The 13,236-nt window shown below is 46.4% G+C and overlaps 1 protein-coding gene across 1 annotated transcript; it reads left to right on the top strand.

The window, feature by feature from the left end:
- The first annotated feature begins 10,189 nt into the window (after window positions 1-10,189).
- Window positions 10,190-13,006, top strand: TP53RK (TP53 regulating kinase). The gene is made up of 2 exons (XM_069496008.1): window positions 10,190-10,549; window positions 12,440-13,006. Exons 1-2 carry the CDS (start codon window positions 10,267-10,269, stop codon window positions 12,916-12,918), a joined length of 762 nt encoding a protein of 253 aa, XP_069352109.1. The 5' UTR covers window positions 10,190-10,266; the 3' UTR covers window positions 12,919-13,006.
- The last annotated feature ends 230 nt before the right edge of the window (window positions 13,007-13,236 follow it).

Raw genomic sequence — 13,236 nt, 5'->3', positions numbered from 1 at the left:
TTAGGCATCCATGTGGAAATAGGCGGACAGTTGTACATGAGCCCGGGGTTCCGGAAAGCGGGCAGGCAAAACATGCACAAGCTCAGCACTTACATGGGTGCAGGCTGACCCAGACTCTCAGGCGTGCTCACACACAGGCACGCTCACTCACGTGTACCAGGCTGCACCCTCGCCCAGCCGTGCGCACACCAACCCCACCCTACAGGTAGATACACACGCATCTGTCCATGCTCCGGACACAGAGTCTCTCGGCAAAGAAGACAGCATCAACGAGACCTTCTTAGGGGATCCTTGTACAGTTCTGAAAATAATAATAGCTGGGCCGTTTGAAAACATGGCTCCAAAATTCTTTGTTCCCTCTCTTGAAATCTAGCTGCGCTAGTGACTGTTTTGACCAGCAGGTTGCAGAGTAACATTGTATAACTTCTAATGCTGGGTCAAGGGGACACTGGTGCCTGATGGATGCCCTGAGCCTCTGTATGAGACTGCAGTCCCCAACCTTTTTGGCACCAGGGACCTGTTTCATGAAAGACAATTTTTCCACGGACTGGAAGTGGGGGGTGGGTGGTGTGGGGCAGTGGGGAAGGTGCAGAGCTCAGGCAGTGACATTCTGGCCCGTTTCCTAACAGGCCACAGACCTGTTCTGGGCTGAGGCCTGGGGGTTGGGGACCGCAGATATAAGAAATCTGATTACCCTGAGGCCACCATGCTGTGAGGAAGCCCAGGATACACAGAAGCCATGCTTAGATGGCTCCAGTGGGTGATTCTAACCTTTGAGTCACCCCAGCCTCAGCTCTAGAATGAGTTATCTCCCAGACTTCAGATCTTTCCAGCTGAGCCTTTGGGCGTTGTAGAACAGAGACAAGCCACCTCTACTGTTCCCTGTCTGGATTCCTGACCCACACCATAATAAAATGGTTGTTTTAAGCTGCAAAGTTTTGGAGTAAATTGTTAGGCAGCAATAATAACTGGACCAATAGCTTAGGCTATTGAGTGATAATTGTGTGCTTTGGTTTAAGTATTTTGCGTGAATTAGCTCACTGTTAACCCTCACAACAGCCCAGTGAGGTAAGGACTGTTACAGTTTATCCCCAGGGCAAAGGGAGGTGCAGTAACTTGCTCAAGGACACACACTGGTATATAACTGAGTTGAGGATTAAGCTGGCTGTGGGGAAAGTAAGCTCCAGATGCCAAGATCTTAACCATCACGCTTTACAGCCATTCCGGCATGGAGAAAGCCATGGCAGCCTCTTGGCTACTGGCACTTGACAATTCCTCCTTCACCCATGCACATCTGGCATTGGTACCAGGAGACCTGGAACAGCAAGGCCTGGGCTGTGCTATTCCTGTGAGATCATCTGTACAAGGTATCCAATGGGAAAGTGACCGATATTCTTTGGTCTCTTGGATGCACCGTCATGAGGATGTTTGCATTCTTGCTGCCATGCTCTCTCTTCCACAGAACAGAGACTCTCTCTTTACTTGTTGCTCCCTGAGAAGAAGGGAAAGGTCCTAATTGGATGGTGTGGCTCCCAGTGATCCATACCTCCTGGTATTCATGCCCTAACGTCATTCCCTTCCCTTCTAGGTGTCCTAGAAGTGTCACCTAGTGACTTACTTTTATTGAATAGAATACAGCAAAAATGGTGGAAGTCACTTTAGGATTAGGTTATAAAAGATGGTGGTTTCCATCTTGCTCTTGTCTCCTGATCTCTCACTCTTTTGCTCTGATGAAGCCACCTACGACGTTATGAGCTGCCCAATGGAGAGGCCCACATGGCAAGAATCTGCTGAATCACATGGCTAATGCCTCCAGGTGAGGCCGTGAGGGACTAAAGCCCATAGATCAACAGTGCATGAGGAACTAGATCCTGCCAGCAAGCTGGTGATGAGTTTTTATGCTCTCTTTGAGCTTAAACCTGTCCAGTGAGGTTTGGCAGGTAACATGCATGAGCTGGCATTGCTTACATACAAATACAACTTTTCATCCTCTGATTCCGGCTCTTAAATTCAAACAAAACAAATGGACATATTTCCGTCTATGTTTAGTTATTTGATCCTTGAAATCCCAACGTTCAAGTGGGACTGGAATTTATTGTTATTAATATCTATAGGCACATAGGTACTCAATAAATATTTGTTGAATAGATAAAAATATACTAAAAAAATCTTAAGGTTTTATTGGAGAGTGCCCCACAATAAATCCTTTTAAGAGACAAAAAAAAAGAAAAAAGGAAAAAGAAATCCTCCCCCAGGCCAGCCTGGAGATGACTGTAGTCCCGGATAACACCTTGATTTCAACCTTGCAAGAGACTGAGCTCTTCTTGCTCAGAGCTAAGCTGTGCTCAATTCCTGATCCTGATCACATCGTGATAATTAACTAATTTGTTATTTGTTATAAATTTGTTACACAGTGATAAATAACTAATACATATTTCATTATTGTTAATTATTTTGATCATGAAAAGGAGATGGATCACCTCACAGGAGGCATTGAGGGCTAGGTTGTATCTACACAGACAATGGGGGGCTTATGCACCCTTCCTAAGACATGGGGGGCCTTGAATCTCTCCTCAGACCCTTGCACAGTTAACCATCAGAAGCTGGGAAATCAGTGACAGTAAAATCTGACTTTTACTTAATGTGATCTTAAGGGAACTTACTGAATACAGGATGTTCAGTTAAATGTGAATTTCAGATAAACAACATGGGACATACTTTTACTAAAAAATTATTTGATATTTATCTGAAATTCACATAACTGGGCACACTATCTGTTGTTTCTGCTACATCTGGCAACCTTGCCAGAATTATTAATATGTCAGTCCGGCAGCTGTTAAGTAAAAATTATAGGAGGCCACTGTTTTGGACTAAGCTCCTGCACTAGGTCTTAACAGACCAAACTAGAAATCAGAATGGAGTCATCCATACAACAGTTTTATGTCATCAAACCTAAACTAAGTTGTTATCTGAGCTTCCAAGAAATCAGATGAGAGAAGATCAGGTGTGGTGGCTCATGCCTGTAATCTCAGCACTTCGGGAGGCTGAGATGGATGCGAGAATTGCTTGAGGCCAGGAGTTTGAGGTCAGCCTGGGCAACATAGCAAGATACTTCACCTACAAAAAAATGTTAAAATTAACTGGGTGTGGTGGCACACGCCTGTAGCTCTGGCTACTTGGGAGGCTAGGCCAGGAGGGTCACTTGAGCCTGGGAGTTGAAGGTTGCAGTGAGCTGTGATTATGCCACTGAACTCCAGTCTGGGTGATGGAGCAAAAACAAAAAAGAAGAGAGAGAGATGACAGCCAATTCTGAACTCTAAGTGCTGGGAACACAGAAATGATCAAAACAGAGAAAAATCCTTGTCCTATAGAACTTTACATTTCTCATGGAGGGAGACAAAGATGTAAAATGTATAGTATGTCAGATAATGATAAATACTATGGGGAAAAATAAAGCAGAGAAAGAGGATCAAGGCTACAAGAAGCATGGCAGTGGCAACTTCTCATAAGGTGGTTAGGGAAGTCCCCCATGAGAAGGTGACACTTGAGTAAGGACCTGAATGAGGCTAGAGAATGAGCAAAAGGACCAGCATTCTGGGCAGAGAAAACAGCATGTGCAAAGGCCCTGATGTAGGAGTGTATCTGGTGTGTCTGAGAAAGAGCGGGGCGGCCAGGATGCCTGGAGCAGAGTGAGGGAGGGGGCAAGAGGCAGGAGAGGAGGACAGAGAGGTGATAAGGGATGGCAGGGACTTATTGGACTTGGCTAAGACTATGTACCCAATCTTCTGCCTCTCAGCACATGCTCCCTGCTGCTGTCCACGCAGCCTTCTCTGTGAAACTTTCTCCTTTTGCTCCTTCCTTCATCTCTGTGGCTCAAGGATGGTGACCCCGCCAGCACTCCCACCCCGGGGGACTGCATTATCCCTTCTGGTTCCCCTGTACTGGGCTTGGACCCATTGCAAACAGTCCTCTGTCCACGCTCTGCCTGCTCCTCTGTTACTGAATGCTGCTCAGCTGACTTCAAACAATCACAGGTGTGTCACTTTAGTTTGCGAAATCTTCACATGGTTGACTGACATTCCGTAAGAACCCGTGAGGCCAGTATAATTAATCCTGTTTTACAACTGAGGAAACTGAAGCTCAGAAAAGCTAAAGAAGGGTTTTCCAACCTCAGCACTATCGACATTTTGGACAATAATTCTTTGCTGTAGGAAGCTGCCTTGTGCATATAGGATGTTTAGCAGCATTGCTGGCGTCTCCCCACTAGATGGCAGCACCCTCCCTCCCCAAATGTTCCTTAGGCAGCAAAATCGCCTCCATTTGAGAACCATTGGGTGAAATGGATGCGTGCAGCATAATGGTTATGAATATAAGCAGAGATACTATGTGCAATTTCTTGAAAGTCTTTTTTTAAAGCATGAAACGACGTTTATTGAGGAAGGACAAGATAGGTTTATGGAGCAAGAGCAAGACACATTTGCCCCGCTGTTGTAACAAAAGGGCTTGAAAGTGTGTTTTAAGCCAGCCAGAATGCAGTCATGATTGGTGAATCTCTAGCAGCCATTCTCGACCTTGAGACCAGAAACCCATCAGAACAACACTACAGCAGGAACCTGGGTCCTAACTCCTGAGCGTGGCTCCAGCCCTGGACCCACTGTCTCTATACTTCAAAGATAAAACACTAGATTGAATCACTGCTATTTTGGGGTTTTCTGCTATTCACAAATGAAACAAATCCTTTCTAGGATGTTTTAACAATAAAAGGATAAAGAGAGTGGAGAAAATATGGTTAAAAAAAAATCATTATAGGCTGGGTGTGGTGGCTCATGCCTGTAATCCCAGCACTTTGGGAGGCTAAGGTAGGATGACTGCCCAAACCCAGGAGTCAGACACCAGCCTGGGCAACATGGTGAGACCCCGTCTCTACAAAAAATTTTTAAAAATTAGCTGGGTGTGGTGATACATGTCTGCAGTCCTAGCTACTTCAGGAGGTTAAGACAGGAGGATCACTTGAGCCCAAGAATTCAAGGTTACATAGAGTTATGATCGGGCCACTGTACTCCAGCCTGAGCAACAGAGTGAGATATTGCTCTAAAAAAATAAAATAAAAATCATTGTTTAAAAAATATTATCCCAGCACACTCATATACAATGGGAAATCCAGTGTTCTGGAGATAGATTCTAGGGGTGGGATGGAGGCAGGAGTCTTACATTTCTCCTAATCTCATCTCTTGCTTTTCCCCCCATACTTGTCTGATTCTATCACTGCTGTAGCCTTAACTCCTGTGACAGCCAACCTTTTCTTCTTACAGCTTTAGAGTCATGCACTAAGGAGATGTATGTGGTTGTATGAATTGGAGGTTTGCAGTAATGGAGGCTTGTGACCACCCAGAATGGTACCAGAACTTGCTTTCGATTTAAAATTCAACATTACAATCCTAAAAATGCATCAGCTTCTCCCCACACACAACAGGAAATTCTGGCCTATTGACCTGTGGTGGGCATCTCCTACTTCTGCCTGCCTGGCATTCATTTTCTCTTCTCCCGTAAGAACACCCTGACTTTCCTTGGGGAGCCACACCTCCTCCATGCTCACTCCATGTGGATTCCACTGGGGCTGGCCTCACTCTTCCCTTCCCACATGACCCAGATCTAGCCAATCAGTCTTTTCCATTGCTTTGGCTACAGGGATTGGTTCAGAGATAGTCATGTGACCCAAGGCAGCTCAATGAAAATCGGCCCTGGGATTTTTGCTGGGACTGTTTTGAAAAAAAGGTAGATACCCATGTTTTAGTCCTTGGAATCTGTGAGTATATCAGGCCACAGGACAAAGGGAAATTAAGGTTCAGATAGAATTAAAGTGGTTAATCAGCTGAGTTTGAGATGGGGAGATGATCCTGGATTATCCAGGTGGGCTTAATGTAAACACAGGATCCTTAAAAGTGGAAAAGGGAGCTAGGTGAGAGAGCCAGAGAGGTGGCAGCCTGAGGACTTAGCCAGATGTTCATGGCCTTGAAGACAGAGAAAGCGAGCCCTGAGCCAAGGAATGAGGGCAATCTCTAGAAACTAGAAAAAGCAAGTTAACAGATTCTCCCTCCTAGAGCCTCCACAAAGGAACACAGCCCTGCTGACACCTTAATTTTTACCCCAGTGAGACGCATTTCAGACTTCTGATCTCTAGAACTGTAAGATCATAAATGTTATTTAAGCTGCTAAATATGTGATAATTTGTTACAACAGCAATTGAGAAGCTAACACAGAAGGGTCTGTCCTGTCTGCTGGGGTTGCTGAGCCGGCAGATGGGGAGCTGTCAGGAGAAGGGGAGCCTTCCTGGGGATAAAGCCATCAAAGAAGAAAGCGATGTTTAGATACAAATTTGCATGACATTGTGTGAACCCCTGGGTACAGCTGTGTCTAAAATAAATTCCTTCATGTATTTAATCTTGCTTCTGTCACTTGCTGCCACTATGAATAATGCAAAATGTATCCCCATTGGACAGGCACTGTCAGTGCTAGGCTCACCCACCCTTGCCCTAACCGCTTCAGTGCACAGGGCTGACAGTCAAGCTGGCACCTGCATCTGAGGCCATCTCTGGCCGTGCTCTGCTGCCCTGTGGCAGTCCAGGAGCACAGAGGAAGTAACGGCCCCTGGGAACAACCTTAGATCATGACTGCCGCAACTTAGTGTCTAAGTATCCAGCTCTCTTGCCCCTTGGGTCTGAGGCATAAATTCTCTACAGCGGCTTCCATGCCCCAGCAGGATTGAGCTGCAGTTGCCCAGAGTGGAAACCATCTTGCCAAACTGCCTTTCACTGACTGTCTTCCTGTCCCTACCTCATTCCTCTCCTGGGGTTTCTTGGGATCACAGTCCAAATACACTACTTACACTTGAGTCTATCTCACTGTCTGCTTCTCGGGGGTACCAAAATGAACCCCTCCGCCCTTTAATCTCTAGCTTATCACTTTCCTCTTGTGCTCTCACTACCTTCAGGGACTGGCCAGGCTTCCAACTCCCAAACTACCTTGTTTTCTTATTCAGAGCCTCCCGGATCGCCAACCCTACCTCAAATGAACACTCACTCTCCTAATGACGTTAAGGTTCCCTGATGAACACAGAGCTGCTCACTCCCCTCTTTCACGCTTTGGCAATCCAAGAAAAATAAAAGGAGACAATATGATAATTTGCTATTCTCATGAGCATATTCTTTAGCAAGAGCACCTTTCCTCTCCAGGGTGATGCAGTGATGTGAAAAAACAGACCAGCTTCTTGCCTTTATGGAGCTGATGGGTGGTGGGGGAGAGAGACACAAATCAGAGAGTCATACAAACAAACAAAAAGGGAATCTCTGTCGTATACTCTTAGCTGTAGGTCAAAAAGAAAAAAAAAAAAGAAGGAATCTCTGGCAGCATTAGGAGGAATTCACAGGGACACTGGAGCTTATAAAAGTTGGAATTTCCCTCCTCTGAGAGGTTAGGAATGGCTACCCCAAGGAAGCAACGGAAGCTGAAAATGGAAGACTATCTAGAGTCTAGGTGACAAAGGGAGGGAAGAGCATCTCTGGCAGGGAAATAGCATGTGCAAAGGCCCTGTGGCAAGAGGGAGCATGGCAAGAGACAGAGAGGGTCAATGTGTTTGAACAACAGAAACAACGGGGAGTCTGGTGGTAGATGGGTCTGGAAGAAGATGCAGGGGCCCTGTGCAGGGCCTCATGGGCTGAACTAAACATTGGGTCTTTATCTTAAGTTCAGTGGGAGCCACTGGAAGGTTTAAAACTGAGTTTCCTACCACAGAAACCAGAACTAGTCTGACCATAGCAAGCCTGGGTCTTGTAAATATGTTTTCACAGTAGATTTCTAAAGCAGAATTTCAGATGGATTTGGTAACCATAGAGATGGCTACGTGGACATTAACAATTATGATAATGAAGCCACAAACTTGGGAAACTGGGAGTTATAAATAGAATTGGTTCTGGGTGAGCTTTGAGTAGTCTGGGCTGATGAAGGGTGCTAGAAACCACATTATGCCCACATAAAGGGTCTGATGTTTGAAAAGGTGACCTGCCATGTGTATGAATGAAACCCAGGGACTTCAGAGTCCACGGCGTTGGTGTCATAGCAACCCTCGGACCAAAGAGCTTTTCTTTAGTCTTTCAAACAGGGCCTCAATGACTAGGGGGTGGGGGAAGGAAAATGAACATATGAAGAGTGTCTGCCGTCCACCAGGCACCCTCACGATCAATATCTTTTTTAATTTTAATAAGGTAGAACTAATTATCCCATTGTGAAGACGATGAAGCTGAAACCCATAGAAACGATGTCAGTTACTGTGTCACAATGTGCCAGGCACTTGTGGCTGCCTCCCCAGTAGCTATGCCCAGCTGCCTTCCTCCTTGCTCGTGGAACACATCTCCATCTACACAGGCTGAAAATGCCAAACCCTCACTTTTCCAGCTTCCTCTGAAGCAAAGGCAAAGACACAGGGGCCAAGTGTGGTCAATGGCCTACAGGTGAAGTCTGACGGGGAGGGAAGGACTTCCAGCAAAGGATTTTCTCCCAGGTGAAGAGAGGTGTACAGGAGGTAGCTCCTTTCTTCCTTAGCCAGATGTTTCTGTGTCTTCACATGATGTGTGGAACTTTGGTGGCCATCTTGGGATCATAAGGTGACAAGGGTAAAAACCAAAACAATATGCAGGGGCTGACGGAGCAGAAAGATGGAAAGAGCCTGGGTCCAGTCATAAAGTGACTGAATGATACCTGAGACCCCCTACTTCTTGAAATTTTTTGAGATAAAGAATGAATATATTGTTTATGCTAATTAAGATAATTAGTTGACTAATCTGTTACTTGTAGCTTGAAATATCAAAACCATGGCAGAGTCTAGTAACTGTCCCCCAATATCTTTCCTCTCCTACTTCCTCTTAACTATAATCCCCCAAGGTTTTAGTGGAGCGTGTGGCTGGATGTGGTGGCACTCGCCTGTAGTCCCAGGTCCTCAGGAGCCTGAGGCAGGAGGATGGCTGAGCCCAGGAGTTCCAGGTTGCAGTGAGCTGTGATGGTGCCATGCACTCCAGCCTGGGCGACAGAGGGAGACCCTGTTTCAGAAAAGAGATAAATAAATAAACCGGTAATAGTAAATACAGCATTCATGAATACAACAAAAACTGGAAACAGCTGGTTAGCAACAAGAAACTGCTTGTGTGATTATGTACAAGGATGTGGTAGCTCTACATGTCCCGATTTGGAAAATTATCCAAGATAAATTGCTTAGGAGAAGAAAAGCCAATTGCAAAAGAACGCACAGTATGATTTCATTTATGTTGGGAAAAAACTCACAGCTATATGTGTGTGAGTGTGCATGCCGTATAAAAGAAAAATCTAGAAAGAAACTTCATATAATGGCAACATGGCATAGATGAGTAAGGGGACAGGAAGTCTTTGATTTTTGTGTGTATTCAAAATTCTGTATTGTAAGAATTTATTAAAGCCCATATTACCTTTGTAATAAAACAGAAACAGAGCAAGTTTAATTACTCCCGATTCAATTTAGGTTCTGTCTCTGGAAAACTTGCCTTGATTCTTCTTCCCTCTCCCCTCCCCAAATCTCACCGCCCCCACCGCCCTGAGTCTCAATCTTCTTTTCCGTGAGAAAGGTTTAACTCGCTGCCCCCGAAAGCACTCAACGCATGCTGGTTACTATCATCCTAGCTCCCAAGACCACGTCGGAAACAGGGTTCACTGTCTGCCGCGTCCGACTTTGACTAATGAGAGCCCCTTTTAGGGGGAATTTAGGAGTAAAGGGGTGAGGAGTTGTAAAAAGAGACTACTAAGGGGGGTGCTTTCCAGAGTCTAGGGGGACTCCTGAGAAGAGTAAAGAGCACCCGAAAGCATTTTTCTCGAGAGAATCGACGTTTTCCAGGAAAAGCCGAAGAACTGGGAGGCGGACCCTAAAGCCGGCGGCGAGAGTCCCCGAGCGCTTCCGGAGAGAGCCGAGGGCGGGGCGGCGCCGCCTGCCGAGAGCTGCCGAGCGCGCACGGAGACAGACGAAGATCTGGGAGGCGGGGTCACAGGAGCCGTCCCCAAGTGGCGCCGAAGCTTCGAAAAGAGCCGAAAGGTCGGGAGGCGGGACTACTCCCACTGGCCGGAAGTGTCCGGAAGTGGAGGCGATCAAATGACAGAGGAAGCCCGAGGATTTCCGGAGCGAGCCGAAGCATCGCGACAGCTTCCGGAGAGCGCGGTGGGCTCGGACCCTCGGCGCAGGGCGCCATCATGGCGGCCCCCGTGGCTGCGGCGCCTGCGGATGGCGAGGAGCCGGCGCCCGAGGCTGAGGCGCTGGCCGCGGCCCGGGAGCGGAGCGGCCGCTTCTTGAGCGGCCTGGAGCTGGTGAAGCAGGGCGCCGAAGCGCGCGTGTTCCGCGGCCGCTTCCAGGGCCGCGCGGCCGTGGTGAAGCACCGCTTCCCCAAGGGCTACCGGCACCCGGCGCTGGAGGCGCGGCTCGGCCGGCGGCGGACGGTGCAGGAGGCCCGGGCGCTGCTCCGCTGCCGCCGCGCAGGTGAGACGCACCTGGATCCGGGGCCTGGGGGGACCCCGAGTGTTTGGGGCTGGGCGACGGCAGGCGAGGGATGCTCCTTCGTTCCATGCTTCGATTCGCCCCAGTTTCTTTCTTTGTCCCTTCTGCCTGGCCTTCCCTATTTGTACCGTTTCAGTTTTCGATCATTATCAATTAGTTTTAAGAAACAGATGTAATTACATGTCCTTGCTCTGAAGCCAGGCTCCCTGGGTTCAAATACTAGCTCTGCTGCTTCGTATGTAGCCTTTCAACAGGTTATTTAACCTCTCAGCCTTAGTTTCCTCACCTGTAAAATGAAAGTCATAGTAGCAGTCTCCATGTCATAGGGATATTACGACCATTAGACGAAGTGTGTATGCCATGTATTATGTTTAAATGTGTGCCTGGCAAATAGTAATCATTAAATGTTAGATTTCATTGAATTGTTTATTTGCTTTTTCATTAAAACACCATTGTGCACCATCACCATAAATCTTGTCCTCAAATGAGAAACTGAGGCTCAGAGAGAAGTAACTTGCCCACTGTTACACTACTAGTAAGTGGCCCAGCCAGGTCCTCAGCCTGTATCCCTCTGACTCAGAAGCACTGGCTTTTCGCTTTTACACTTCTTGCCTTTCTTTCATTAATATTTTTTACGTACCTGTTGTGTACCAGGACTTTGTTAGGTGCTAGGGGATCTGGGGGGAAAATTCAGTAGTGAACAAGCAGACACATCTGCCCTTGCAGAGATTTAATGAAGTTATTTGTGTGTTCATATTTTCTTTTTCACCCTCTTCATCAGTTCTATTAAGCAGGGGCTGTAGCTGCCTTGTTTATTGGTGTATCCCCATTGATATGTCTCTCAGTTTCTAGAAAAGTAACCTAAGCCACATTGACCCAGTTTATTGGAGGTATTACTCTCATATTATAGTAGCAAAACTGAGGCTTAGAGAAGTTAACGTAACTTTAAGGTTACACAACCAATAAGAAAGGGAGCTAAGATTTGAACCCCGTTCTTTCTGTCTACAAAGATGAATCTCTAAGCCAACACACTGCTTGGCCTTCTGTTTTTGTCCTTGTCAGGTAGAAACTGCTCTGACTCGGCCGTGCTTCCCCTTCTGGCTCTTTGTTTTGTTTTGTGTTTTAGGGAGTGAGTGTGTCAAATGAAGTCCACTCATAAAGGGTGGTTTAGGAAAGGAGGAGGAAGCTTTGGCACCCCTATACTTAGCTGTGCCAAGTGGGATATAACCAGCATTATTAAAATGAAATAGAATCATAGACCAGCTGTGCTACTCCACCTTCTCCAAAAAGGCCAGGCCAGTGCTAAAAAATTAGATGAAGTTCACTTAAAAGGGAAAAATAGGTCCATGGTTGGGGTGGTCTCAGGCCTCAGGCATATCCTGCAGGGCATGAGCAGGAGAAACTTCCCAGGGATAACTCAGTTGCACCGTTTTCTGCAGGCTTCCTAAATCTTTTTCCTGAAATAAGTAGATATGGACTGAAAAACTGGCTCAATTCTTGAAAATTAAGCTTACCATTAAAGGCTGGGCATGGTGGCCCATCCCTGTAATCCTAGCACTCTGGGAGACCTAGGCAGGAGGATTGCTTGAGGTCAGGAGTTAAGGACCAGCCTGAGCAAGAGTGAGACCCTGTCTCTACCAAAAATAGAAAAATTAGCCAGGCGTGGTATAGTCCCAGCTACTTGGGAGGCTGAGGCAGGAGGATTGCTTGAGCCCAGGAGTTTGAGGTTGCTGTGAGCTAGGCTGATGCCATGGCACTCTAGCCAGGGTAACAGAGTGAGACTCTGTCTCAGTAAATAAATAAATAAGCTTACCATTAAAAAAAAAAAAAAAAAAGAATCCAACCCGATAACCACTCATGTCTTGATTGCAGGAATATCTGCCCCTGTTGTCTTTTTTGTGGACTATGCTTCCAACTGCTTATATATGGAAGAAATTGAAGGCTCAGTGTCTGTTCGAGATTATATTCAATCCACTATGGAGACTGAAAAATCTCCCCAAAATCTCTTTGGCTTAGCCAAGACAATCGGGCAGGTTTTGGCTCGAATGCATGATGAAGACCTCATTCATGGTGATCTCACAACTTCCAACATGCTCCTGAAACCCCCCACGGAACAGCAGAACATTGTGCTCATAGACTTTGGGCTGAGTTTCATTTCAGCACTTCCGGAAGATAAGGGGGTAGACCTCTACGTCCTGGAGAAAGCCTTCCTCAGTACCCATCCCAACACTGAGACTGTGTTTGAAGCCTTTCTGAAGAGCTACTCTGCCTCCTCCAAAAAGTCCAGGCCAGTGCTAAAAAAATTAGATGAAGTTCGCTTAAGAGGAAGAAAGAGGTCCATGGTTGGGTAGGAGAATGTGTGTGACAGTCACACACAGTTAGGCTCTTTTTTTCAAAGGAAATTTGAAGAGATGCTACAAATACAAGATTAGACCTCAATAAAGGTGTTGCTATTTTTAAGTAGTGTCTGTGCTGGTGCTTGTAAAATGTCCTTATCATTTCCAGTTCACTGTTCTCAAGAGCTTACTCAAGACATGTTCTAGGCAGAATTGGGTATTTAAAATAAATCTTGGACAGGCTTTCTCCCAAATTGTGACCTCATGTGCATGTATGTAGCACTGAACCACATAATGAGAACACTCTCTTTTTAGTCCTGGTAAGACAAGGAG

Source organism: Eulemur rufifrons, chromosome 20 (assembly GCF_041146395.1).
Source record: "Eulemur rufifrons isolate Redbay chromosome 20, OSU_ERuf_1, whole genome shotgun sequence".
Classification (NCBI taxonomy): domain Eukaryota; kingdom Metazoa; phylum Chordata; class Mammalia; order Primates; family Lemuridae; genus Eulemur; species Eulemur rufifrons.
This window is presented reverse-complemented; position numbering and strand designations above follow the sequence as displayed.